Source organism: Salvelinus fontinalis, unplaced genomic scaffold (assembly GCF_029448725.1).
Source record: "Salvelinus fontinalis isolate EN_2023a unplaced genomic scaffold, ASM2944872v1 scaffold_0159, whole genome shotgun sequence".
Classification (NCBI taxonomy): domain Eukaryota; kingdom Metazoa; phylum Chordata; class Actinopteri; order Salmoniformes; family Salmonidae; genus Salvelinus; species Salvelinus fontinalis.
In genome coordinates this window covers 293,623-319,923 of record NW_026600368.1, presented here as the reverse complement: position 1 = coordinate 319,923, position 26,301 = coordinate 293,623, and the positions used below count along the sequence as shown (strand labels likewise).

The window sequence follows — 26,301 nt, the reverse complement described above, 5'->3', positions numbered from 1 at the left end:
GTGTCTGTGGTAAGGGGTCAAGGCTAGTGTCTGTGGTAAGGGGTCAAGGCTAGTGTCTGTGGTAAGGGGTCAAGGCTAGTGTCTGGGGGTAAGGGGTCAAGGCTAGTGTCTGTGGGTAAGGGGTCAAGGCTAGTGTCTGTGGTAAGGGGTTAGGGTAAGGAGTTACCTGTGTATTTGACCAGGGGGCGCCCGGTGGAGATCTCCCACAGTTTGGCGACAGAGTCTTTCCCGGTGGAGAGGACGTACTTGGAGTTCTTGGAGAAGACAGCGGAACAGACCTCTGCCCCGTCATGAGCCTTATCAAACGTCATGACACAGCGGTTGGACACGCCGTCCCACAGCTTGATACTGCCGTCCTTACTGCACGTCACGTAGCTGGAGACAGAATGAGCAGAGGGTTAAGGTCACGGTTGGGGACTGAGCCAGTCTAGTGAACCCACCTGTTGGCACGGTCAGGGTTAAGGTCATGGTTAAGGTCATGGTTGGGGACTGAGCCAGTCTAGTGAACCCACCTGTTGGCACGGTCAGGGTTAAGGTCATGGGTCAGGGACTGAGCCAGTCTAGTGAACCCACCTGTTGGCACGGTCAGGGTTAAGGTCATGGTTGGGGACTGAGCCAGTCTAGTGAACCCACCTGTTGGCACGGTCAGGGTTAAGGTCATGGTTGGGGACTGAGCCAGTCTAGTGAACCCACCTGTTGGCACGGTCAGGGTTAAGGTCAGGGGTCAGGGACTAAGCCAGTCTAGTGATCAGATGATGTAAGAAGGGCTTTAATAAATACATTTGATTGCGCTCTAGCGATTCCTTGTGGCGGGCCTGGCACCTGCAAGCTGACTTCAGTCGTCAATTGAACGGTGTTTCCTCCGACACATTGATCCAGCTGACTTAAGTGTTCAGAAGCGTGGTTTGGCGGGTTATGTTTCGGAGGACACATGACTCGACCTTTGCCTCTCCCAAGCTCGTTGGGGAGTTGTAGCGATGAGACAAGATTGTAAGTGCCAAGTGAATATCACTTTGATTACCTTTGATACCATCGATCACCACATTCTTTTGGAGAGACTGGAAACCCAAATTGGTCTACACGGACAAGTTCTGGCCTGGTTTAGATCTTATCTGTCGGAAAGATATCTGTTTGTGAATGGTTTGTCCTCTGAGTTGGTCCTGCCGTACATACCTACACGTACGCTACGGTCACAAGACGCAGGCCTCCTAATTGTCCCTAGAATTTCTAAGCAAACAGCTGGAGGCAGGGCTTTCTCCTATAGATCTCCATTTTTATGGAATGGTCTGCCTACCCATGTGAGAGACGCAGACTCGGTCTCAACCTTTAAGTCTTTACTGAAGACTTATCTCTTCAGTAGGTCATATAATTCAGTGTAGTCTGGCCCAGGAGTGTGAAGGTGAACGGAAAGGCTTTGGAGCAACGAACCGCCCTTGCTGTCTCTGCCTGGCCGGTTCCCCTCTCTCCACTGGGATTCTCTGCCTCTAACCCTATTACAGGGGCTGAGTCACTGACTTACTGGTGCTCTTCCATGCCGGCCCTAGGAGGGGTGCGTCACTTGAGTGGGTTGAGTTACTGACGTGATCTTCCTGTCTGGGTTGGCGCCCCGCCTTGGTTTGTGCTGTGGTGGAGTTCTTTGTGGGCTATACTCGGCCTTGTCTCAGGATTGTAAGTTGGCGGTTGAAGATATCCCTCTAATGGTGCGGGGGCTGTGCTTTGGCAAAGTGGGTGGGGTTATATCCTTCCTGTTTGGCCCTGTCCGGGGGTATCATCGGATGGGGCCACAGTGTCTCCTGACCCCTCCTGTCTCAGCCTCCAGTATTTATGCTGCAGTAGTCTGTGTCGGGGGGCTAGGGTCAGTTGGTTATATCTGGAGTACTTCTCCTGTCCTATCCAGTGTCCTGTGTGAATTTAAGTATGCTCTCTAATTCTCTCCTCTCTTTCGGAGGACCTGAGCCCTAGGACCATGCGTCAGGACGACCGGGCATGATGACTCCTTGCTGTCCCCAGTCCACCTGGCCTTGCTGCTGTTCCAGTTTCAACTGTTCTGCCTGCGGTTATGGAACCCTGACCTGTCCACCGGACGTGCTACCTGTCCCAGACCTGCTGTTTTCAACTCTTAATGATCGGCTATAAAAAGCCAACTGACATTTATTCCTGATTATTATTTGACCATGCTGGTCATTTATGAACATTTTGGCCATGTTCTGTTATAATCTCCACCCGGCACAGCCAGAAGAGGACTGGCCACCCCTCATAGCCTGGTTCCTCTCTAGGTTTCTTCCTAGGTTTTGGCCTTTCTAGGGAGTTTTTCCCAGCCACCATGCTTCTACGCCTGCATTGCTTGCTGTTTGGGGTTTTAGGCTGGGTTTCTGTACAGCACTTCGAGATATTAGCTGATGTACGAAGGGCTATATAAAATAAACTTGATTGATATCACCAAATTAGGGATAAAAAGGATAAAGTTTTTTCCTAATTATAAATGTTCATCCACACCGATCGACAAACCATATCTGTATGGACATCGCTTTGTGCACGGGGGCATTGTCATGCTGAAACAGGAAAGGGCCTTCCCCAAACTGTTGCCACAAAGTTGGAAGCACAGAATCATCTAGAATGTCATTGTATGCTGTAACTAAGATATCCCTTCACTGGAACTAATCGGCCTGAACCATGAGCTGAATGACGACCATGAGGCTATTGATGATTTGAGAAAGTCACTAGAAAGGCGCTCTATTCCTCAGGCTGCACACTCTGTTCTCTCATCAAGTGATCCCATGTTCACCATTCAGACGATTCTCAGTTTAAATCTGGTCTTTGCTAACATGTTAAATGTTTAGAACGGTCCGTTATCAAACGGACAGGAACGAGGGAAAGTCATCCGTCTGCTCTAGACCAGTGGTCCCCAAACCTTTTATAGTCCCGTACCCCCTCTAAAACTATATAGTCCCGTACCCAAACATCAAACATTCAACAGTGTCTTAACAGCATGATTTGCCAAGGCAGGACACTCTGAGCGCAGACCAATCCAGAAATCTGGCAGTTGCTTCTGATTAAATTCCTTTTTCACAGAACCACTTGTTGCAATTTCGATTAGAATCTCTTGTTCAGATATCGGTAAGTGGATGCAGGGCATGAAAGGGATAATGAATCCAGTTGTTTGTGTCATCCGTTTCGGGAAAGTACCTGTGTAATTGTGTGTAACAGTGTTTTCTATCCAATAGTAATAATAATATGCATATTGTATGATCTAGAACAGAGTACGAGGCCGTTTAAATTTGGGCACGATTTTTTCCAAAGTGAAAACAGCGCCCCCCTATTGACAAAATTAACATACATCTTGAATAACGTTCCAACAGGAGAATTAGATTGACTTCAGAAGAGCGGTGGAACGGAGGTCCTCCTCATGTGAAGGCGCATGGTGAATGCGTGATCAGCCCGTGGAAGTGATTACTCATTCCTGTCTCCTTCGGACCCACTTCACATTAGAGTCATCAGACAAAGTTCTACAGACTGTTGACATCTAGTGGAAGCCGTAGGAAATGAAAACCCATCCATATCTCGCTGTAATTTCAACGAGAGCTTGGTTGAAAATCTGCCACCTCAGAAAAAATTCAAACAGGAAGTGGAACTTCTCAGGTTTTTGCCTGCCATATGAGTTCTGTTATACTCACAGACATCATTCAAACAGTTTTAGAAACTTCAGAGTGTTTTCTATCCAATATGAATAATAATATGCATATATTAGTGTAACAGTATAACTTTAGTACGTCCCCTCGCCCCGACCCGGGCGCGAACCAGGGACCCTCTGCACACATCAACAACGGTCGCCCACGAAGCATCGTCGTTACCCATCGCTCCACAAAGGCCGCGGCCCTTGCAGAGCAAGGGGCAACACTACATCTAGGTTTCAGAGCAAGTGACGTAACTGATTGAAACGCTAGTAGCGCGTACCCGCTAACTAGCTAGCCATTTCACATCCGTTACACTAGCAACTATGACTGAGGAGCAGGCCGTTTACTCTGGGCACCTCTTTCATCCAAGCTACTCAATACTGCCCCTGCAGCCATATGAAGTTAATGCAGACAGAGAAGAGCTCCATCTTCTTAAATCATAGCCTCAATTTTGTCCCGCACACAGAATATAGTTGTGGAGAGTCCCTGTAATCCTAGATTCAGTTCATTCAGGGGAGAAAAAACATCACCCAGGTAGGCCAGTCGTGTGAGAAACTTGTCATCATGCAAGCAGTCAGACAAGTGAAAATCATGGTCAGTAAAGATAACTTTAAGCTCATCTCTCAATTAAAAATGTGTCAATACTTTGCCCCTTGATAAGCAGCGCACTTCTGTATGTTGTAAAAGCGTTACATGGTCACTGCCCATGTCATTGCATAGTGCAGAAAATACACGAGAGTTCAGGGGCCTTGCTTTAACAAAGTTAACCGTTTTCACTGTAGTGTCCAAAACGTCTTTCAAGCTGTCAGGCATTCCCTTGGCAGCAAGAGCCTCTCGGTGGACGCTGCAGTTCTACCCAAGTGGCGTCGGCAGCAAGAGCCTCTTGGTGGACGCTGCAGTGTTCCCAAGTGGCGTCGGCAGCGAGAGCCTCTGGGTGGATGCTGCAGTGTACCCAGGTGGCGTCGGGAGCAACTGCTTGCACGCACATTACCACTCCACTATGTCTCCCTGTCATGGCTTTTGTGCCATCAGTACAGATACCATCACATCTTGACCACCAAAGTCCATTTGATGTCACAAAAGCTGTCCAGGACTTTATAAATATTATCTCCTGTTGTCATGGTTTTCAGTGGTTTGCAGAAGAGGATGTCTTCCTTAATTGACCCCCCATAAACGTAACGGACATATACCAGGACCTGTGCCAAGCCCGCCACGTCTGTTGACTCATCCAGCTGTAACGCATATAATTCACTGGCTTGTATGTGAAGCAGTAATTGTTTCAAAATATCTCCTGCCAACATCTCCTGCCACGTCACTGATGCATCGTGAAACAGTGTTGTTTGATGAAGTCAGTGTCTGTATAGTTTTTTGGGGCTTTTCCCCCCAGCATTGTCCCAGCCATGTCCGCCGCAGCAGGAAGAATTAAGTCCCCCACAATAGTATGGGGCTTGCCTGTCCTAGCCAGTCCCCCACAATAGTATGGGGCTTGCCTGTCCTAGCCAGTCCTCCACAATAGTATGGGGCTTGCCTGTTCTAGCCAGTCCTCCACAATAGTATGGGGCTTGCCTGTTCTAGCCAGTCCTCCACAATAGTATGGGGCTTGCCTGTCCTTGCCAGTCCTCCACAATAGTATGGGGCTTGCCTGTCCTAGCCAGTCCTCCACAATAGTATGGGGCTTGCCTGTCCTAGCCAGTCTTCCACAATAGTATGGGGCTGGCCTGTCCTAGCCAGTCTTCCACAATAGTATGGGGCTTGCCTGTCCTAGCCAGTCTTCCACAATAGTATGGGGCTGGCCTGTCCTAGCCAGTCCTCCACAATAGTATGGGGCTTGCCTGTCCTAGCCAGTCTTCCACAATAGTATGGGGCTGGCCTGTCCTAGCCAGTCTTCCACAATAGTATGGGGCTTGCCTGTCCTAGCCAGTCTTCCACAATAGTATGGGGCTGGCCTGTCCTAGCCAGTCCTCCACAATAGTATGGGGCTTGCCTGTCCTAGCCAGTCTTCCACAATAGTATGGGGGCTTGCCTGTCCTAGCCAGTCTTCCACAATAGTATGGGGCTGGCCTGTCCTAGCCAGTCTTCCACAATAGTATGGGGGCTTGCCTGTCCTAGCCAGTCTTCCACAATAGTATGGGGGCTTGCCTGTCCTAGCCAGTCTTCCACAATAGTATGGGGCTGGCCTGTCCTAGCCAGTCCTCCACAATAGTATGGGGGCTTGCCTGTCCTAGCCAGTCTTCCACAATAGTATGGGGGCTTGCCTGTCCTAGCCAGTCTTCCACAATAGTATGGGGCTGGCCTGTCCTAGCCAGTCCTCCACAATAGTATGGGGCTGGCCTGTCCTAGCCAGTCCTCCACAATAGTATGGGGCTGGCCTGTCCTAGCCAGTCTTCCACAATAGTATGGGGCTGGCCTGTCCTAGCCAGTCTTCCACAATAGTATGGGGCTTGCCTGTCCTAGCCACTCGGTGTCACACCATATAAGACTCTTCTAGCCCCTTATTAATGGCATCTGTTGCTTTTATACACGTCGTACTACTCAAAAGTCGTCGATATTCTCGCTCAAAAAACTCCCGCGGCTTATTTTTCAAATTGTCATGTTTCGTTTCTAAATGTCTAAGCAAGAGTGAAGGTTTCCGGCGAGAGAGTAACGGTTAATGTGATTGGATGTTAATTATTTGACTACATGTATTTGACATTGTGCTGTTATTTCGCTGAACACTAGATGGTTAAATTGTAATTTTGGCAGTGAAACGAGGCGACTCAGGCGAGATAAAAACCTCACCCAAACGTACTCAAAATGTACAGCCCCGTTGGAAAATATCAAGGGACTGTTTGAACATGTGAATTAATTATTATTATATTTATTTTAAAATGTGAATCCCATTTTTTTTTGCCGTACCCCCGACGGCATTGCACCCCAGTGTGGGAATATCGGATCTAGAGGGTTAGAGGTCAGGGTTACCTGTTAGCATTAGGGTTGTAGTGGACTCCACTGATGGGGTCAGTATGCTGGTCTAGAGGGTTAAAGGTCAGGGTTACCTGTTAGCATTAGGGTTGTAGTGGACTCCACTGATGGGGTCAGTATGCTGGTCTAGAGGGTTAAAGGTCAGGGTTACCTGTTAGCATTAGGGTTGTAGTCGACTCCACTGATGGGGTCAGTATGCTGGTCTAGAGGGTTAGAGGTCAGGGGTCAGGGTTACCTGTTAGCATTAGGGTTGTAGTCGACTCCACTGATGGGGTCAGTATGCTGGTCTAGAGGGTTAGAGGTCAGGGGTCAGGGTTACCTGTTAGCATTAGGGTTGTAGTCGACTCCACTGATGGGGTCAGTATGCTGGTCTAGAGGGTTAGAGGTCAGGGTTACCTGTTAGCATTAGGGTTGTAGTCGACTCCACTGATGGGGTCAGTATGCTGGTCTAGAGGGTTAAAGGTCAGGGTTACCTGTTAGCATTAGGGTTGTAGTCGACTCCACTGATGGGGTCAGTATGCTGGTCTAGAGGGTTAAAGGTCAGGGTTACCTGTTAGCATTAGGGTTGTAGTCGACTCCACTGATGGGGTCAGTATGCTGGTCTAGAGGGTTAGAGGTCAGGGGTCAGGGTTACCTGTTAGCATTAGGGTTGTAGTCGACTCCACTGATGGGGTCAGTATGCTGGTCTAGAGGGTTAAAGGTCAGGGTTACCTGTTAGCATTAGGGTTGTAGTGGACTCCACTGATGGGGTCAGTATGCTGGTCTAGAGGGTTAGAGGTCAGGGGTCAGGGTTACCTGTTAGCATTAGGGTTGTAGTCGACTCCACTGATGGGGTCAGTATGCTGGTCTAGAGGGTTAAAGGTCAGGGTTACCTGTTAGCATTAGGGTTGTAGTGGACTCCACTGATGGGGTCAGTATGCTGGTCTAGAGGGTTAGAGGTCAGGGTTACCTGTTAGCATTAGGGTTGTAGTCGACTCCACTGATGGGGTCAGTATGCTGGTCTAGAGGGTTAAAGGTCAGGGTTACCTGTTAGCATTAGGGTTGTAGTGGACTCCACTGATGGGGTCAGTATGCTGGTCTAGAGGGTTAGAGGTCAGGGTTACCTGTTAGCATTAGGGTTGTAGTCGACTCCACTGATGGGGTCAGTATGCTGGTCTAGAGGGTTAAAGGTCAGGGTTACCTGTTAGCATTAGGGTTGTAGTGGACTCCACTGATGGGGTCAGTATGCTGGTCTAGAGGGTTAGAGGTCAGGGTTACCTGTTAGCATTAGGGTTGTAGTGGACTCCACTGATGGGGTCAGTATGCTGGTCTAGAGGGTTAGAGGTCAGGGTTACCTGTTAGCATTAGGGTTGTAGTCGACTCCACTGATGGGGTCAGTATGCTGGTCTAGAGGGTTAAAGGTCAGGGTTACCTGTTAGCATTAGGGTTGTAGTGGACTCCACTGATGGGGTCAGTATGCTGGTCTAGAGGGTTAGAGGTCAGGGGTCAGGGTTACCTGTTAGCATTAGGGTTGTAGTCGATTCCACTGATGGGGTCAGTATGCTGGTCTAGAGGGTTAGAGGTCAGGGGTCAGGGTTACCTGTTAGCATTAGGGTTGTAGTCGACTCCACTGATGGGGTCAGTATGCTGGTCTAGAGGGTTAGAGGTCAGGGTTACCTGTTAGCATTAGGGTTGTAGTCGACTCCACTGATGGGGTCAGTATGCTGGTCTAGAGGGTTAAAGGTCAGGGTTACCTGTTAGCATTAGGGTTGTAGTGGACTCCACTGATGGGGTCAGTATGCTGGTCTAGAGGGTTAGAGGTCAGGGTTACCTGTTAGCATTAGGGTTGTAGTCGACTCCACTGATGGGGTCAGTATGCTGGTCTAGAGGGTTAAAGGTCAGGGTTACCTGTTAGCATTAGGGTTGTAGTGGACTCCACTGATGGGGTCAGTATGCTGGTCTAGAGGGTTAGAGGTCAGGGTTACCTGTTAGCATTAGGGTTGTAGTGGACTCCACTGATGGGGTCAGTATGCTGGTCTAGAGGGTTAGAGGTCAGGGTTACCTGTTAGCATTAGGGTTGTAGTCGACTCCACTGATGGGGTCAGTATGCTGGTCTAGAGGGTTAAAGGTCAGGGTTACCTGTTAGCATTAGGGTTGTAGTGGACTCCACTGATGGGGTCAGTATGCTGGTCTAGAGGGTTAGAGGTCAGGGGTCAGGGTTACCTGTTAGCATTAGGGTTGTAGTCGATTCCACTGATGGGGTCAGTATGCTGGTCTAGAGGGTTAGAGGTCAGGGGTCAGGGTTACCTGTTAGCATTAGGGTTGTAGTCGACTCCACTGATGGGGTCAGTATGCTGGTCTAGAGGGTTAGAGGTCAGGGTTACCTGTTAGCATTAGGGTTGTAGTCGACTCCACTGATGGGGTCAGTATGCTGGTCTAGAGGGTTAGAGGTCAGGGTTACCTGTTAGCATTAGGGTTGTAGTTGACCCCACTGATGGTGTCGGTGTGCTGGTCTAGAGGGTTGCAGGAGACGAAGCATTGGAAGGTGTTAACGTCGTAGAGGCGGAGGGTCGGGTGCTGCGTCCCCACCAAAAGGAAGTCTCCTGACGGGTGGAAGGAGATGGCCCGCAGCATTTCCGCTTCCTGTGGGGAGCAGACACAGAGACACACACTACCGTTAGTATATCTAATCCAGGGTTGCTAACGGCTGGGCTCAATAAGGTGGCAATTATATTATTATTTTTCAGAGCAGCGTTGTCACACATTTTACTAACTATGTGATACAAGGCCAATTCTCACCAAGTAGTATGATGATACCACAGGTTTTCCCCGCCAGCCCAGCACGCCTGTTCCCGTTTCCTACCGGTTCTGCCCAAACCCCTGATCTCTCTACTAAATACAACACATTAAATTTAACTTCCTGTTACCTATAGGTTCTGTCCAAACCCCTGATCTCTCTACAACACATTAAATGTAACTTCCTGTTTCCTATAGGTTCTGCCCAAACCCCTGATCTCTCTACAACACATTAAATGTGACTTCCTGTTTCCTATAGGTTCTGCCCAAACCCCTGATCTCTCTACTCAATACAACACATTAAATGTAACTTCCTGTTTCCTATAGGTTCTGCCCAAACCCCTGATCTCTCTACTCAATACAACACATTAAATGTAACTTCCTGTTTCTATAGGTTCTGCCCAAACCCCTGATCTCTCTACTTAATACAACACATTAAATGTAACTTCCTGTTTCCTATAGGTTCTGCCCAAACCCCTGATCTCTCTACTCAATACAACACATTAAATGTAACTTCCTGTTTCTATAGGTTCTGCCCAAACCCCTGATCTCTCTACTCAATACAACACATTAAATGTAACTTCCTGTTTCCTATAGGTTCTGCCCAAACCCCTGATCTCTCTACTCAATACAACACATTAAATGTAACTTCCTGTTTCCTATAGGTTCTGCCCAAACCCCTGATCTCTCTACTCAATACAACACATTAAATGTAACTTCCTGTTTCCTATAGGTTCTGCCCAAACCCCTGATCTCTCTACTTAATACAACACATTAAATGTAACTTCCTGTTTCCTACAGGTTCTGCCCAAACCCCTGATCTCTCTACTCAATACAACACATTAAATGTAACTTCCTGTTTCATATAGGTTCTGCCCAAACCCCTGATCTCTCTACTCAATACAACACATTAAATGTAACTTCCTGTTTCATATAGGTTCTGCCCAAACCCCTGATCTCTCTACAACACATTAAATGTAACTTCCTGTTTTCTATAGGTTCTGCCCAAACCCCTGATCTCTCTACTCAATACAACACATTAAATGTAACTTCCTGTTTCATATAGGTTCTGCCCAAACCCCTGATCTCTCTACTCAATACAACACATTAAATGTAACTTCCTGTTTCATATAGGTTCTGCCCAAACCCCTGATCTCTCTACTCAATACAACACATTAAATGTAACTTCCTGTTTCATATAGGTTCTGCCCAAACCCCTGATCTCTCTACTCAATACAACACATTAAATGTAACTTCCTGTTTCATATAGGTTCTGCCCAAACCCCTGATCTCTCTACTCAATACAACACATTAAATGTAACTTCCTGTTTTCTATAGGTTCTGCCCACCCCCCAGCTCCCATCACTGTCTACACAAACAGACAATCTGAGAGGAGACAAAGGTTTAAAACAGACATTATCTCTCTATATCCTCTCAGATTGTATCTGTTTTAAACCTCAATCTGAGAGGAGATAACGTTGTCACCTGTACCAGTCTAAAGACCCCACCTCTGTTGTCACCTGTACCAGTCTAAAGGTACTCTGTTGTTACCTGTACCAGTCTAAAGGTACTCTGTTGTCACCTGTACCAGTCTAAAGGCCCCACCTCTGTTGTCACCTGTACCAGTCTAAAGGTACTCTGTTGTTACCTGTACCAGTCTAAAGGTACTCTGTTGTCACCTGTACCAGTCTAAAGGTACTCTGTTGTCACCTGTACCAGTCTAAAGGTACTCTGTTGTCACCTGTACCAGTCTAAAGGCCCCACCTCTGTTGTCACCTGTACCAGTCTAAAGGTACTCTGTTGTTACCTGTACCAGTCTAAAGGTACTCTGTTGTCACCTGTACCAGTCTAAAGGTACTCTGTTGTCACCTGTACCAGTCTAAAGGTACTCTGTTGTCACCTGTACCAGTCTAAAGGTACTCTGTTGTTACCTGTACCAGTCTAAAGGTACTCTGTTGTTACCTGTACCAGTCTAAAGGCCCCACCTCTGTTACCTGTACCAGTCTAAAGGTACTCTGTTGTTACCTGTACCAGTCTAAAGGCCCCAACTCTGTTGTTACCTGTACCAGTCTAAAGGCCCCACCTCTGTTGTCACCTGTACCAGTCTAAAGGCCCCACCTCTGTTGTCACCTGTACCAGTCTAAAGGCCCCACCTCTGTTGTCACCTGTACCAGTCTAAAGGCCCCACCTCTGTTGTCACCTGTACCAGTCTAAAGGCCCCACCTCTGTTGTCACCTGTACCAGTCTAAAGGCCCCACCTCTGTTGTTACCTGTACCAGTCTAAAGGCCCCACCTCTGTTGTTACCTGTACCAGTCTAAAGGCCCCACCTCTGTTGTCACCTGTACCAGTCTAAAGGCCCGACCTCTGTTGTCACCTGTACCAGTCTAAAGGTACTCTGTTGTTACCTGTACCAGTCTAAAGGCCCCACCTCTGTTGTCACCTGTACCAGTCTAAAGGTACTCTGTTGTTACCTGTACCAGTCTAAAGGTACTCTGTTGTTACCTGTACCAGTCTAAAGGTACTCTGTTGTTACCTGTACCAGTCTAAAGGTACTCTGTTGTCACCTGTACCAGTCTAAAGGCCCCACCTCTGTTGTCACCTGTACCAGTCTAAAGGCCCCACCTCTGTTGTCACCTGTACCAGTCTAAAGGCCCCACCTCTGTTGTCACCTGTACCAGTCTAAAGGCCCCACCTCTGTTGTTACCTGTACCAGTCTAAAGGCCCCACCTCTGTTGTCACCTGTACCAGTCTAAAGGTACTCTGTTGTCACCTGTACCAGTCTAAAGGCCCCACCTTGTTGTTACCTGTACCAGTCTAAAGGCCCCACCTCTGTTGTTACCTGTACCAGTCTAAAGGCCCCACCTCTGTTGTTACCTGTACCAGTCTAAAGGCCCCACCTCTGTTGTCACCTGTACCAGTCTAAAGGCCCCACCTCTGTTGTTACCTGTACCAGTCTAAAGGCCCCACCTCTGTTGTCACCTGTACCAGTCTAAAGGTACTCTGTTGTTACCTGTACCAGTCTAAAGGTACTCTGTTGTTACCTGTACCAGTCTAAAGGTACTCTGTTGTCACCTGTACCAGTCTAAAGGCCCCACCTCTGTTGTCACCTGTACCAGTCTAAAGGTACTCTGTTGTTACCTGTACCAGTCTAAAGGCCCCACCTCTGTTGTTACCTGTACCAGTCTAAAGGTACTCTGTTGTTACCTGTACCAGTCTAAAGGTACTCTGTTGTTACCTGTACCAGTCTAAAGGTACTCTGTTGTTACCTGTACCAGTCTAAAGACCCCACCTCTGTTGTCATCTGTACCAGTCTAAAGGTACTCTGTTGTTACCTGTACCAGTCTAAAGACCCCACCTCTGTTGTCACCTGTACCAGTCTAAAGGTACTCTGTTGTCACCTGTACCAGTCTAAAGGCCCCACCTCTGTTGTCACCTGTACCAGTCTAAAGGTACTCTGTTGTTACCTGTACCAGTCTAAAGGCCCCACCTCTGTTGTCACCTGTACCAGTCTAAAGGTACTCTGTTGTTACCTGTACCAGTCTAAAGACCCCACCTCTGTTGTTACCTGTACCAGTCTAAAGACCCCACCTCTGTTGTCACCTGTACCAGTCTAAAGGCCCCACCTCTGTTGTCACTTGTACCAGTCTAAAGGCCCCACCTCTGTTGTTACCTGTACCAGTCTAAAGGTACTCTGTTGTTACCTGCACCAGTCTAAAGGTACTCTGTTGTTACCTGTACCAGTCTAAAGGTACTCTGTTGTTACCTGTACCAGTCTAAAGGTACTCTGTTGTTACCTGTACCAGTCTAAAGGTACTCTGTTGTTACCTGTACCAGTCTAAAGGTACTCTGTTGTTACCTGTACCAGTCTAAAGGTACTCTGTTGTTACCTGTACCAGTCTAAAGGTACTCTGTTGTTACCTGTACCAGTCTAAAGGTACTCTGTTGTTACCTGTACCAGTCTAAAGGCCCCACCTCTGTTGTTACCTGTACCAGTCTAAAGGCCCCACCTCTGTTGTTACCTGTACCAGTCTAAGGGTACTCTGTTGTTACCTGTACCAGTCTAAAGGTACTCTGTTGTTACCTGTACCAGTCTAAAGGTACTCTGTTGTTACCTGTACCAGTCTAAAGGCCCCACCTCTGTTGTTACCTGTACCAGTCTAAAGGCCCCACCTCTGTTGTTACCTGTACCAGTCTAAGGGTACTCTGTTGTTACCTGTACCAGTCTAAAGGTACTCTGTTGTTACCTGTACCAGTCTAAAGGTACTCTGTTGTTACCTGTACCAGTCTAAAGGCCCCACCTCTGTTGTTACCTGTACCAGTCTAAAGGCCCCACCTCTGTTGTTACCTGTACCAGTCTAAGGGTACTCTGTTGTTACCTGTACCAGTCTAAGGGTACTCTGTTGTTACCTGTACCAGTCTAAGGGTACTCTGTTGTTACCTGTACCAGTCTAAGGGTACTCTGTTGTTACCTGTACCAGTCTAAGGGTACTCTGTTGTTACCTGTACCAGTCTAAGGGTACTCTGTTGTTACCTGTACCAGTCTAAGGGTACTCTGTTGTTACCTGTACCAGTCTAAGGGTACTCTGTTGTTACCTGTACCAGTCTAAGGGTACTCTGTTGTTACCTGTACCAGTCTAAGGGTACTCTGTTGTTACCTGTACCAGTCTAAGGGTACTCTGTTGTTACCTGTACCAGTCTAAGGGTACTCTGTTGTTACCTGTACCAGTCTAAGGGTACTCTGTTGTTACCTGTACCAGTCTAAGGGTACTCTGTTGTTACCTGTACCAGTCTAAGGGTACTCTGTTGTTACCTGTACCAGTCTAAGGGTACTCTGTTGTTACCTGTACCAGTCTAAGGGTACTCTGTTGTTACCTGTACCAGTCTAAGGGTACTCTGTTGTTACCTGTACCAGTCTAAGGGTACTCTGTTGTTACCTGTACCAGTCTAAGGGTACTCTGTTGTTACCTGTACCAGTCTAAGGGTACTCTGTTGTTACCTGTACCAGTCTAAGGGTACTCTGTTGTTACCTGTACCAGTCTAAGGGTACTCTGTTGTTACCTGTACCAGTCTAAGGGTACTCTGTTGTTACCTGTACCAGTCTAAGGGTACTCTGTTGTTACCTGTACCAGTCTAAGGGTACTCTGTTGTTACCTGTACATGTTTGAAGGCTCTCTTGGCAGAGGGCTTGGAGTAGTCAAACAGTTTGAGGGTGTAGTCACGTGACCCAGACGCCAGGATCTGTTCCGTGGGGTGGAACGCCAGACACGTGACCTCATCCACGTGGTCGTACAGTGTTCTGATCACAGGGTGGTTCTCCATGTTCTGCTGGGCCGTCTCATTCATCATCACCTAGAACACACAGGAACATTACTACATCGCGTACAGAATTCTCCAGAACGTTCTGATCACCTAGGTCTTATTACAGCACACGGCAGAACACTAAAACAAGCGTTATTAGACAAATCCAGGTAGGTCTCTCTCGTAGTGTTTGCATGGTATACAAAAACTTCTGTATTTTCCCCCCGATACAAAAAAACAACGTTTCGGTGCTAGAATTTGTTACATTCGGTACGTCTGTCAAATGTCTCATGTGATTGAGAGGCTGAAGTCTGTCTAACAGAGCAGCCCCTTTATAGAACGAAGTGCTGAAGGCTAACTTTCCTTGCTAGTTGACAGCTGAATTAAACACCCTAGTAAATTGTTTGTGATATGAAACCACAAGGCAATATATGCCGATTTCAAAGCTGGCTGTCACCAAAAACGATTCCTTTGCCTCCCGTCTGGTTTGCGCTAGATTCAACAGCTACAAAGTCAGATTATACAGCCACATTCTGCCTTCGAATGACATTTCTTAAAACGTAAATAAATAAAAAGAGCCAACCACACTTTAAAAAAATAAGAGCTTGCTTCTTTTATGCAGAATGTTGAAAAGTACAATAAAATTATATGTCATCAGATTTACCATTCAAATAAATGATTACCATTGTTGTTTTGTGGTTAGATTGGTAAAAATAAAAATCAAATTGATTGTATAATTGATTCACCTAATGCACACATGGCTTTCTAAAATGTTTTTCATACAAATGTAATGATATTGAACTCAAAAAGATGGCCACTGTTTGATCAGAGCAGTAGCTGAGTTTGTCTGGATCAAGAGCCATTCTGTGACTTTGGCTCCTAGACCTTTATGTGGTATCGAGTATTGTGATACTAAACCTGGTAGCGAAGTCAAAATGCTGGTATCGCGACAACACTACCCTCCCTGTTTAGTTGCTAGTGAATACAACCAAGGCTCGGTTCAGTGCCCTAGACCAACTGGCCTCCCGGGTGGTGCAGTGGTCTAGGGCACTGCATCGCAGTGCTAGCTGCGCCACCAGAGTCTCTGGGTTCACGCCCAGGCTCTGTCGCAGCCGGCCGCAACCGGGAGGTCCGTGCGGCGACGCACAATTGGCATAGCGTCGTCCGGGTTAGGGAGGGTTTGGCCGGTAGGGATATCCTTGTCTCAGTATGTATAATGTAATAAAATGTATGCACTCTACTGTAAGTCGCTCTGGATAAGAGCGTCTGCTAAATGACTCAAATGTAAAAACAAAATGTAAAATGTAAAAAATGTCAACAGTAGTGCACTACACAGGGAATAGGCTACAATGTCAGATAGAGCCCCCTGTCTCACCTCTATGGGCATGGCACTCTTGGCCAGCATACGCTCTGTGTCCAGGACTTTGATGGAGGCGTCTGCAGAGCCCGTAGCAATGAGCTGCCCGTCCCGGCTATAGGTGGCGACGCGACACGGACCCTTATGTGACGTCACGTAACAAGTCTCGTACTCAGACGCCTCGGGGGACATGGACTGGACATCAGCGTCAAACTCCAGGTCGATGCCAACTCCTGGTGCCACCGTGTCAGACCGCCCGATGGCATACTGCACTGCGCTGTCATCGTTCTCCATGCCTGGAGAGAGGAGGTGGATGATTGTATAATTGTATAGTCAACTGCAGACATTGACCTATCTACTGCACCGTGCTGTCATCGTTCTCCATGCCTGGAGAGAGGAGGTGGATGGAGAGATACAGTCAACTGCAGACATTGACCTATCTACTGCACCGTGCTGTCATCGTTCTCCATGCCTGGAGAGAGGAGGTGGATGGAGAGATACAGTCAACTGCAGACATTGAGCGATCTACTGCACCACAGTCACCATTCTCCGTGCCCTGGGGGGGGGGTGAATGGAGCAATACAGTTGATTAAAACAGTGACACAACACTACAGACATTTATCTAGCAAACTACACTGTCGCCATTCGCAATGTCTTGGGACGACGGGATGGAGGGATGGACGAAACAGCGGAGCAGTACAGTTCCAAAACAACGACATGTAGCTAGCATTGTCCTACGAGCTAGTCCACTACCCACTCACCTATCTTGGCCAGCTGCATGAGGTTCTCAGAGGGCGACACGACGCTCTGTGGCTTCACCTCTGTGATGAGGTTGTTGGCGATGTTGGTGTAACCGTCATACAGCAACTGGCTGATGATCAGCCGGTACAGGTGCTGCCGGTCCCGCAGCGTCGGTTTGGGACGATACATCTCCGCTCAGGCTTCTTCAACGAACTTGGCTGAAATCGATCAAAACATGGTCATTATTATTTGCTACAAATCAAAATCGTTTTTTTATCATGGACTCTTCAACTTCTATAACTTTAACTAGCTAGCAAGAAAGCTCGACTATCATGCGAATACTATGGAAGCCCACTTGTGGCTGGTTAAGTAACTAACGTTAGCATACCAACGGGACCTACAACGCAAGATAGCTAGCTACGACAACAAAACCATTCGTAACATTCACATTACAAACATAAATCGTAGGCCGTACAAACTGTTAACAAGCACCTTATGTTTTCAATAATAACCAACCGAGTTTAGGGAAGTAAAATCAAATAAACTCAATGAATGCCTTTTCATTTAACGTTATCTACTGCTTGCTAACTAGCCCAACATTGTGCAAGCAACGACTGCACCAAACGGGTTAAAACTTGGTTTTATTGAGTGCGATTGTGTATAACACAACACGAATATCAAGAAAATGTATCAAACTTAAAGAAACGTTAGCTACATACATAAAACCTTTCAAATGTTGCAAAATACCTTTGCCTTGGTTCAATGGGCGCCTGGGGTTACAAAGCATGCGCTGCGTAACTACGTCACTTGCATCACGTGTCACATTTATGCGTCAGTACGTAACGGGGCGTGTGTTTTGACCATGGAAATGACAATGAATAGAACGTCCTTAGAAGCTCTTACCCTGCCTGGTAAACAAACGGGTACACTCAAAATGGCTGCCTGTTATTGTGTTGCAATCATTTCCATGGTAATTTGGAATGTTCTATCAACTGATGCTGGATTTACATGGTAATGTAGAATGTTCATTCAAATAATGCTAACTGATGGCACATGCAATGACATTTATGTTTTGTAATATCAATTGAGTTAACTCAACAAATCACACAGCACAGTTTGAAGGGTGCACTTCCCGCTTTTACTTTCTTGCATGGGTACACTCAAAATGGCTGCCAGTCCACCCATTATGCCATCACTGACTTGAATGGAGACGTCCTTTCCAAACATTCTTATTTCTGTTTTTGCAGTGTTCCAAACAACTGGCAACTCAGCCATTCATCAGCCATCTCCAACTGGGAAAAATAGTTTTGAACGGTCATCCAACTTGGAGTTCCAAGTCGGACACTCTGGCATCTTTCTAGCGCTCTGACTTTCCAACCTGAAGATCACTGACGTCATGATTTGACCTCAGGTTTTTTTCAGAGTTCCCAGTTGTCTTGAAAGCACCATTTGTTCCCGAGCTTCCCCAGGTAACACAAATGTCTGGCCCGCATTTGGCCTGATTCCGGCATGCCAGATCTAAATCTGCTGGCCTGGGTCTGGCAGCCGGATCTGGCCCGAGTCCGAAATGAATGGCGGTACAGACTAGGCCCGATCTTTTTACCAGTAAATGTGGGATAGTTTTATTTTGCAACGGTGGTATAAATGGGATAATCCCCTCCGTTCTGTACATTATCTGGAACTAATAAACACGGTACCAGTCATCCATTATTTCCAGATAATGTACAAAGCGTCAGTGTTTATCCCTTACATGTATGTATGTATGTATGTATGTATGTATGTATGTATGTATGTATGTATGTATGTATGTATGTATGTATGTATGTATGTACAGTTGAAGTCTGAAGTTTACATAGGCTGGAGTCATTAAAACTCGTCGTTCAACCACTCCACAATTTCTTCTTAACAAACTATAGTTTTGGCAAGTCCGTTAGGACATCTACTTTGTGCACGACAGAAGTCATTTTTCCAACAATTGTTCACAGACAGATTATTTCACTTTCACAGATAATTCACTGTATCACAATTCCGGTGGATCAGAAGTTTACGTACACCAAGTTGACTGTGCCTTTAAACAGCTTGGAAAATTCCCCAAAATTATGTCAACCATCATCAAGTTTATTTTATATAGCCTTTCGTACATCAGCTAATATCTCGAAGTGCTGTACAGAAACCCAGCCTAAAACCCCAAACAGCAAGCAATGCAGGTGTAGAAGCACGGTGGCTAGGAAAAACTCCCTAGAAAGGCCAAAACCTAGGAAGAAACCTAGAGAGGAACCAGGCTATGAGGGGTGGCCAGTCCTCTTCTGGCTGTGCCGGGTGGAGATTATAACAGAACATGGCCAAGATGTTCATAAGTGACGAGCATGGTCAAATAATAATCAGGAATAAATGTCAGTTGGCTTTTCATAGCCGATCATTAAGAGTTGAAAACAGCAGGTCTGGGACAGGTAGGGGTTCCATAACCGCAGGCAGAACAGTTGAAACTGGAATAGCAGCAAGGCCAGGTGGACTGGGGACAGCAAGGAGTCATCATGCCCGGTAGTCCTGAAGTATGGTCCTAGGGCTCAGGTCCTCCGAGAGAGAGAAAGAAAGAGAGAAGGAGAGAATTAGAGAGAGCCAAGATTTTCAAAATGTTCATAAATGACAAGCATGGTCAAATAATAATCAGGAATAAATGTCAGTTGGCTTTTCATAGCCGATCATTAAGAGTTGAAAGCAGCAGGTCTGGGACAGGTAGGGGTTCCATAACCGCAGGCAGAACAGTTGAAACTGGAACAGCAGCAAGGCCAGGTGGACTGGGGACAGCAAGGAGTCATCATGCCCGGTAGTCCTGACGTATGGTCCTAGGGCTCAGGTTCTCCCAAGAGAGAGAAAGAAAGAGAGAAGGAGATAATTAGAGAGCATACTTAAATTCACACAGGACACTGGATAAGACAGGAGAAGTACTCCAGATATAACCAACTGACCCTAGCCCCCCGACACATAAACTACTGCAGCATAAATACTGGAGGCTGAGACAGGAGGGGTCAGGAGACACTGTGGCCCAATCCGATTATACCCCCGGACATGGCCAAACAGGAAGGATATAACCCCACCCACTTTGCCAAAGCACAGCCCCCGCACCACTAGAGGGATATCTTCAACCACCAACTTACAATCCTGAGACAAGGCCGAGTATAGCCCACAAAGATCTCCACCACAGCACAAACCAAGGAGGGGCGCCAACCCAGACAGGAAGATCACGTCAGTAACTCAACCCACTCAAGTGACGCACCCCTCCTAGGGACGGCATGAAAGAGCAGCAGTAAGCCAGTGACTCAGCCCCTGTAATAGGGTTAGAGGCAGAGAATCCCAGTGGAGAGAGGGGAACCGATCCATGCCATGGCTTTAGAAGCTTCTGATAGGCTAATTCACATTATTTGGGTCAATTGGAAGTGTACCTGTGGATGTATTTCAAGGCCTACCTTCAAACTCAGTGCCTCTCTGCTTGACATCATGGGAAAATCAAAAGAAATCAGCCAAGACCTCAGAAAAACAATTGTAGACCTCCACAAGTCTGGTTCATCCTTGGAGCAATTTCCAAACGCCTGAAGGTACCACGTTCATCTGTACAAACAATAGTACGCAAGTATAAACACCATGGGACCACGCAGCCGTCATACCGCTCAGGAAGGAGACACGTTCTGTCTCCTAGAGATGAAAGGAATTTGGTGCGGAAAGTGCAAATCAATCCCAGAACAACAGCAAAGGACCTTGTGAAGATGCTGGAGGAAACAGGTACAAAAGTATCTACATCCACAGTAAAACGAGTGCTATATCGACATAACCTGAAAGGCCGCTCAGCAATCCCAACCGTGAAGCACGGGGGTTGCAGCATGATGTTGTGGGGATGCTTTTCTGCAGGAGGGTCTGGTGCACTTCACAAAATAGATGGCATCATGAGGCAGGAAAATGATGTGGACATATTGAAGCAACATCTCAAGATTGGTCGCAAATGGGTCTTCCAAAATGGCTTAAGGACAACAAAGTCAAGGTATTGGAGTGGCCATCACAAAGCCCTGACCTCAATCCTATAGAAAATTTGTGGGCAGAACTGAAAAAGCGTGTGAGAGCAAAAAGGCTTACAAACCTGACTCCGTTACACCAGCTCTGTCAGGAGGAATGGGCCGAAATTCACCCAACTTATTGTGGGGAGCTTGTGGAAGGCTACCTGAAACGTTTGACCCAAGTTAAACAATTTAAATACAATGCTACCAAATACTAATTGAGTGTATGTAAACTTCTGACCCACTGGGAATATGATGAAAGAAATAAAAGCTGAAATAAATCATAGTCTCTGGAGTCTGGAGGGAGGAGAGGCTCCAGAGACTCGGTCTGGAGGGAGGAGAGGCTCCAGAGACTCAGTCTGGAGGGAGGAGAGGCTCCAGAGACTCAGTCTGGAGGGAGGAGAGGCTCCAGGAAGGAGAGGCTCCAGAGACTCAGTCTGGAGGGGGGAGAGGCTCCAGAGACTCAGTCTGTAGGGAGGAGAGGCTCCAGAGACTCAGTCTGGAGGGAGGAGAGGCTCCAGAGACTCAGTCTGGAGGGAGGAGAGGCTCCAGGAAGGAGAGGCTCCAGAGACTCAGTCTGGAGGGAGGAGAGGCTCCAGGAAGGAGAGGCTCCAGAGACTCAGTCTGGAGGGAGGAGAGGCTCCAGAGACTCAGTCTGGAGGGAGGAGAGGCTCCAGGAAGGAGAGGCTCCAGAGACTCAGTCTGGAGGGAGGAGAGGCTCCAGAGACTCAGTCTGGAGGGGGGAGAGGCTCCAGAGACTCAGTCTGGAGGGAGGAGAGGCTCCAGGAAGGAGAGGCTCCAGAGACTCAGTCTGGAGGGAGGAGAGGCTCCAGAGACTCAGTCTGGAGGGAGGAGAGGCTCCAGGAAGGAGAGGCTCCAGAGACTCGGTCTGGAGGGAGGAGAGGCTCCAGAGACTCAGTCTGGAGGGAGGAGAGGCTCCAGAGACTCAGTCTGGAGGGAGGAGAGGCTCCAGGAAGGAGAGGCTCCAGAGACTCAGTCTGGAGGGAGGAGAGGCTCCAGAGACTCAGTCTGGAGGGAGGAGAGGCTCCAGAGACTCAGTCTGGAGGGGGGAGAGGCTCCAGAGACTCAGTCTGGAGGGAGGAGAGGCTCCAGGAAGGAGAGGCTCCAGAGACTCAGTCTGGAGGGAGGAGAGGCTCCAGAGACTCAGTCTGGAGGGCGGAGAGGCTCCAGAGACTCAGTCTGGAGGGAGGAGAGGCTCCAGGAAGGAGAGGCTCCAGAGACTCAGTCTGGAGGGAGGAGAGGCTCCAGGAAGGAGAGGGGGGTTCAGGGTAACATCCCCACCTCCCCAGTCACATGTACAGGGTTGCAGGTGTTTGCAATAGCCTGCATTCGCTCAACTGTCTGATTACTACATTATAGACTAATGATCTATACCGTATAGAATCCATACGAGGGCGCCGGATTATCACTGCAGATGTATGTTCCACTGGGCTGTGAATGATACTGTACAATCTGCATTTCTGCCTTTGGTTTGAATATCTTTGAATATGTAGACTCTATTTGGGATGGCAGGTAACCTAGTGGTTAGAGTGTAGGGGCGGCAGGTAACCTAGTGGTTAGAGTGTAGGGACGGCAGGTAGCCTAGTGGTTAGAGTGTAGGGACGGCAGGTAGCCTAGTGGTTAGAGTGTAGGGACGGCAGGTAGCCTAGTGGTTAGAGTGTAGGGACGGCAGGTAGCCTAGTGGTTAGAGTGTAGAGGCGGCAGGTAGCCTAGTGGTTAGAGTGTAGGGACGGCAGGTAGCCTAGTGGTTAGAGTGTAGGGACGGCAGGTAGCCTAGTGGTTAGAGTGTAGGGACGGCAGGTAGCCTAGTGGTTAGAGTGTAGGGACGGCAGGTAGCCTAGTGGTTAGAGTGTAGGGGGGGGCAGGTAGCCTAGTGGTTAGAGTGTAGGGGGGGGCAGGTAGCCTAGTGGTTAGAGTGTAGGGGAGGCAGGTAGTCTAGTGGTTAGAGTGTAGGGAAGGCAGGTAGCCTAGTGGTTAGAGTGTAGGGACGGCAGGTAGCCTAGTGGTTAGAGTGTAGGGACGGCAGGTAGCCTAGTGGTTAGAGTGTAGGGACGGCAGGTAGCCTAGTGGTTAGAGTGTAGGGACGGCAGGTAGCCTAGTGGTTAGAGTGTAGGGGGGGGCAGGTAGCCTAGTGGTTAGAGTGTAGGGGGGGGCAGGTAGCCTAGTGGTTAGAGTGTAGGGGAGGCAGGTAGTCTAGTGGTTAGAGTGTAGGGAAGGCAGGTAGCCTAGTGGTTAGAGTGTAGGGACGGCAGGTAGCCTAGTGGTTAGAGCGTAGGGGTGGCAGGTAGCCTAGTGGTTAGAGTGTAGGAACGGCAGGTAGCCTAGTGGTTAGAGTGTAGGGGCGGCAGGTAGCCTAGTGGTTAGAGTGTAGGGGGGGCACGGTAACCTAGTGGTTAGAGTGTAGGGGGGGGCACGGTAACCTAGTGGTTAGAGTGTAGGGCGGCAGGTAGCCTAGTGGTTAGAGTGTAGGGGCGGCAGGTAGCCTAGTGGTTAGAGCGTAGGGACGGCAGGTAGCCTAGTGGTTAGAGTGTAGGGACGGCAGGTAGCCTAGTGGTTAGAGCGTTGGGACAGTAACCAGCAGGTAGCCTAGTGGTTAGAGTGTAGGGGCGGCAGGTAGCCTAGTGGTTAGAGTGTAGGGGCGGCAGGTAGCCTAGTGGTTAGAGTGTAGGGACGGCAGGTAGCCTAGTGGTTAGAGTGTAGGGGAGGCAGGTAGACTAGTGGTTAGAGTGTAGAGGTGGCAGGTAGCCTAGTGGTTAGAGTGTAGGGGCAGAGTCAAAAATGAGTCAAAAGTATAACTTTTTGGATGGCTTGGGTCCTCAGATCCTCAAAAAGTTCTACAGCTGCACCATCGAGATCATCCTGGCAGGTTGCATCATCGCCTTGTATGGCAACTGCTCGGAATCCAACCGTAAGGCACTACAGAGGGTAATGTGTACAGCCCATTACATCACTGGTGTCAAGCTCCCCGACATCCAGGACCTATATACTAGGTCTTCTGCACCTGTTGTATTCAGCATTTCACTGTGAGGTCTACTACACCTGTTGTATTCAGCATTTCACTGTGAGGTCTACTACACCTGTTGTATTCAGCATTTCACTGTAAGGTCTACTACACCTGTTGTATTCAGCATTTCACTGTAAGGTCTACTACACCTGTTGTATTCAGCATTTCACTGTGAGGTCTACACCTGTTGTATTCAGCATTTCACTGTGAGGTCTACTACACCTGTTGTATTCAGCATTTCACTGTGAGGTCTACTACACCTGTTGTATTCAGCATTTCACTGTGAGGTCTACTACACCTGTAGTATTCAGCATTTCACTGTGAGGTCTACTACACCTGTTGTATTCAGCATTTCACTGTGAGGTCTACTACACCTGTTGTATTCGGCATTTCACTGTAAGGTCTACTACACCTGTTGTATTCAGCATTTCACTGTGAGGTCTACTACACCTGTTGTATTCAGCATTTCACTGTAAGGTCTACTACACCTGTTGTATTCAGCATTTCACTGTGAGGTCTACTACACCTGCTGTATTCGGCATTTCACTGTAAGGTCTACTACACGTGTTGTATTCAGCATTTCACTGTGAGGTCTACTACACCTGTTGTATTCAGCATTTCACTGTGAGGTCTACTACACCTGTTGTATTCAGCATTTCACTGTGAGGTCTACTACACCTGTTGTATTCAGCATTTCACTGTAAGGTCTACTACACCTGTTGTATTCAGCATTTCACTGTGAGGTCTACTACACCTGTTGTATTCAGCATTTCACTGTGAGGTCTACTACACCTGTTGTATTCAGCATTTCACTGTGAGGTCTACTACACCTGTTGTATTCAGCATTTCACTGTAAGGTCTACTACACCTGTAGTATTCGGCATTTCACTGTGAGGTCTACTACACCTGTTGTATTCAGCATTTCACTGTAAGGTCTACTACACCTGTTGTATTCAGCATTTCACTGTGAGGTCTACACCTGTTGTATTCAGCATTTCACTGTGAGGTCTACTACACCTGTTGTATTCAGCATTTCACTGTAAGGTCTACCACACCTGTTGTATTCAGCATTTCACTGTGAGGTCTACTACACCTGCTGTATTCAGCATTTCACTGTGAGGTCTACTACACCTGTTGTATTCAGCATTTCACTGTAAGGTCTACTACACCTGTTGTATTCAGCATTTCACTGTGAGGTCTACTACACCTGTTGTATTCAGCATTTAACTGTGAGGTCTACTACACCTGTTGTATTCAGCATTTCACTGAGGTCTACTACACCTGTTGTATTCAGCATTTCATTGTGAGGTCTACTACACCTGTTATATTCAGCATTTCACTGTGAGGTCTACTACACCTGTTGTATTCAGCATTTCACTGTGAGGTCTACTACACCTGTTGTATTCAGCATTTCACTGTGAGGTCTACTACACCTGTTGTATTCAGCATTTCACTGAGGTCTACTACACCTGTTGTATTCAGCATTTCATTGTGAGGTCTACTACACCTGTTATATTCAGCATTTCACTGTGAGGTCTACTACACCTGTTGTATTCAGCATTTCACTGTGAGGTCTACTACACCTGTTGTATTCAGCATTTCACAGAAGTCTACTACACCTGTTGTATTCAGCATTTCACTGTAAGGTCTACACCTGTTGTATTCAGCATTTCACTGTGAGGTCTACTACACCTGTTGTATTCAGCATTTCACTGTAAGGTCTACTACACCTGTTGTATTCAGCATTTCACAGAAGTCTACTACACCTGTTGCATTCAGCATTTCATTGTGAGGTCTACTACACCTGTTGTATTCAGCATTTCACTGTAAGGTCTACTACACCTGTTGTATTCAGCATTTCACTGTGAGGTCTACTACACCTGTTGTATTCAGCATTTCACTGTAAGGTCTACTAAACCTGTTGTATTCAGCATTTCACTGTGAGGTCTACTACACCTGTTGTATTCAGCATTTCACTGTAAGGTCTACACCTGTTGTATTCAGCATTTCACTGTGAGGTCTACTACACCTGCTGTATTCAGCATTTCACTGTAAGGTCTACTACACCTGTTGTATTCAGCATTTCACTGTAAGGTCTACTACACCTGTTGTATTCAGCATTTCACTGTGAGGTCTACTACACCTGTTGTATTCAGCATTTCACTGTGAGGTCTACTACACCTGTTGTATTCAGCATTTCACTGTGAGGTCTACTACACCTGTTGTATTCAGCATTTCACTGTGAGGTCTACTACACCTGTTGTATTCAGCATTTCACTGTAAGGTCTACTACACCTGTTGTATTCAGCATTTCACTGTGAGGTCTACTACACCTGTTGTATTCAGCATTTCACTGTAAGGTCTACTACACCTGTTGTATTCAGCATTTCACTGTGAGGTCTACTACACCTGTTGTATTC

At 47.4% G+C, this 26,301-nt stretch overlaps 1 protein-coding gene across 1 annotated transcript; it reads right to left on the bottom strand.

The window, feature by feature from the left end:
- Positions 1–25: 25 nt before the first annotated feature.
- Positions 26–17,662, bottom strand: cstf1 (cleavage stimulation factor, 3' pre-RNA, subunit 1). Its single transcript, XM_055912359.1, has 6 exons — positions 17,555–17,662; positions 16,828–17,025; positions 16,085–16,362; positions 14,563–14,760; positions 9,076–9,257; positions 26–375 (listed from the first exon to the last, which is right to left on the bottom strand). The coding sequence occupies exons 2-6, from the start codon at positions 16,994–16,996 to the stop codon at positions 150–152; spliced, it is 1,053 nt and encodes a 350-aa protein (XP_055768334.1). The 5' UTR covers positions 16,997–17,025; positions 17,555–17,662; the 3' UTR covers positions 26–149.
- Positions 17,663–26,301: the final 8,639 nt, after the last annotated feature.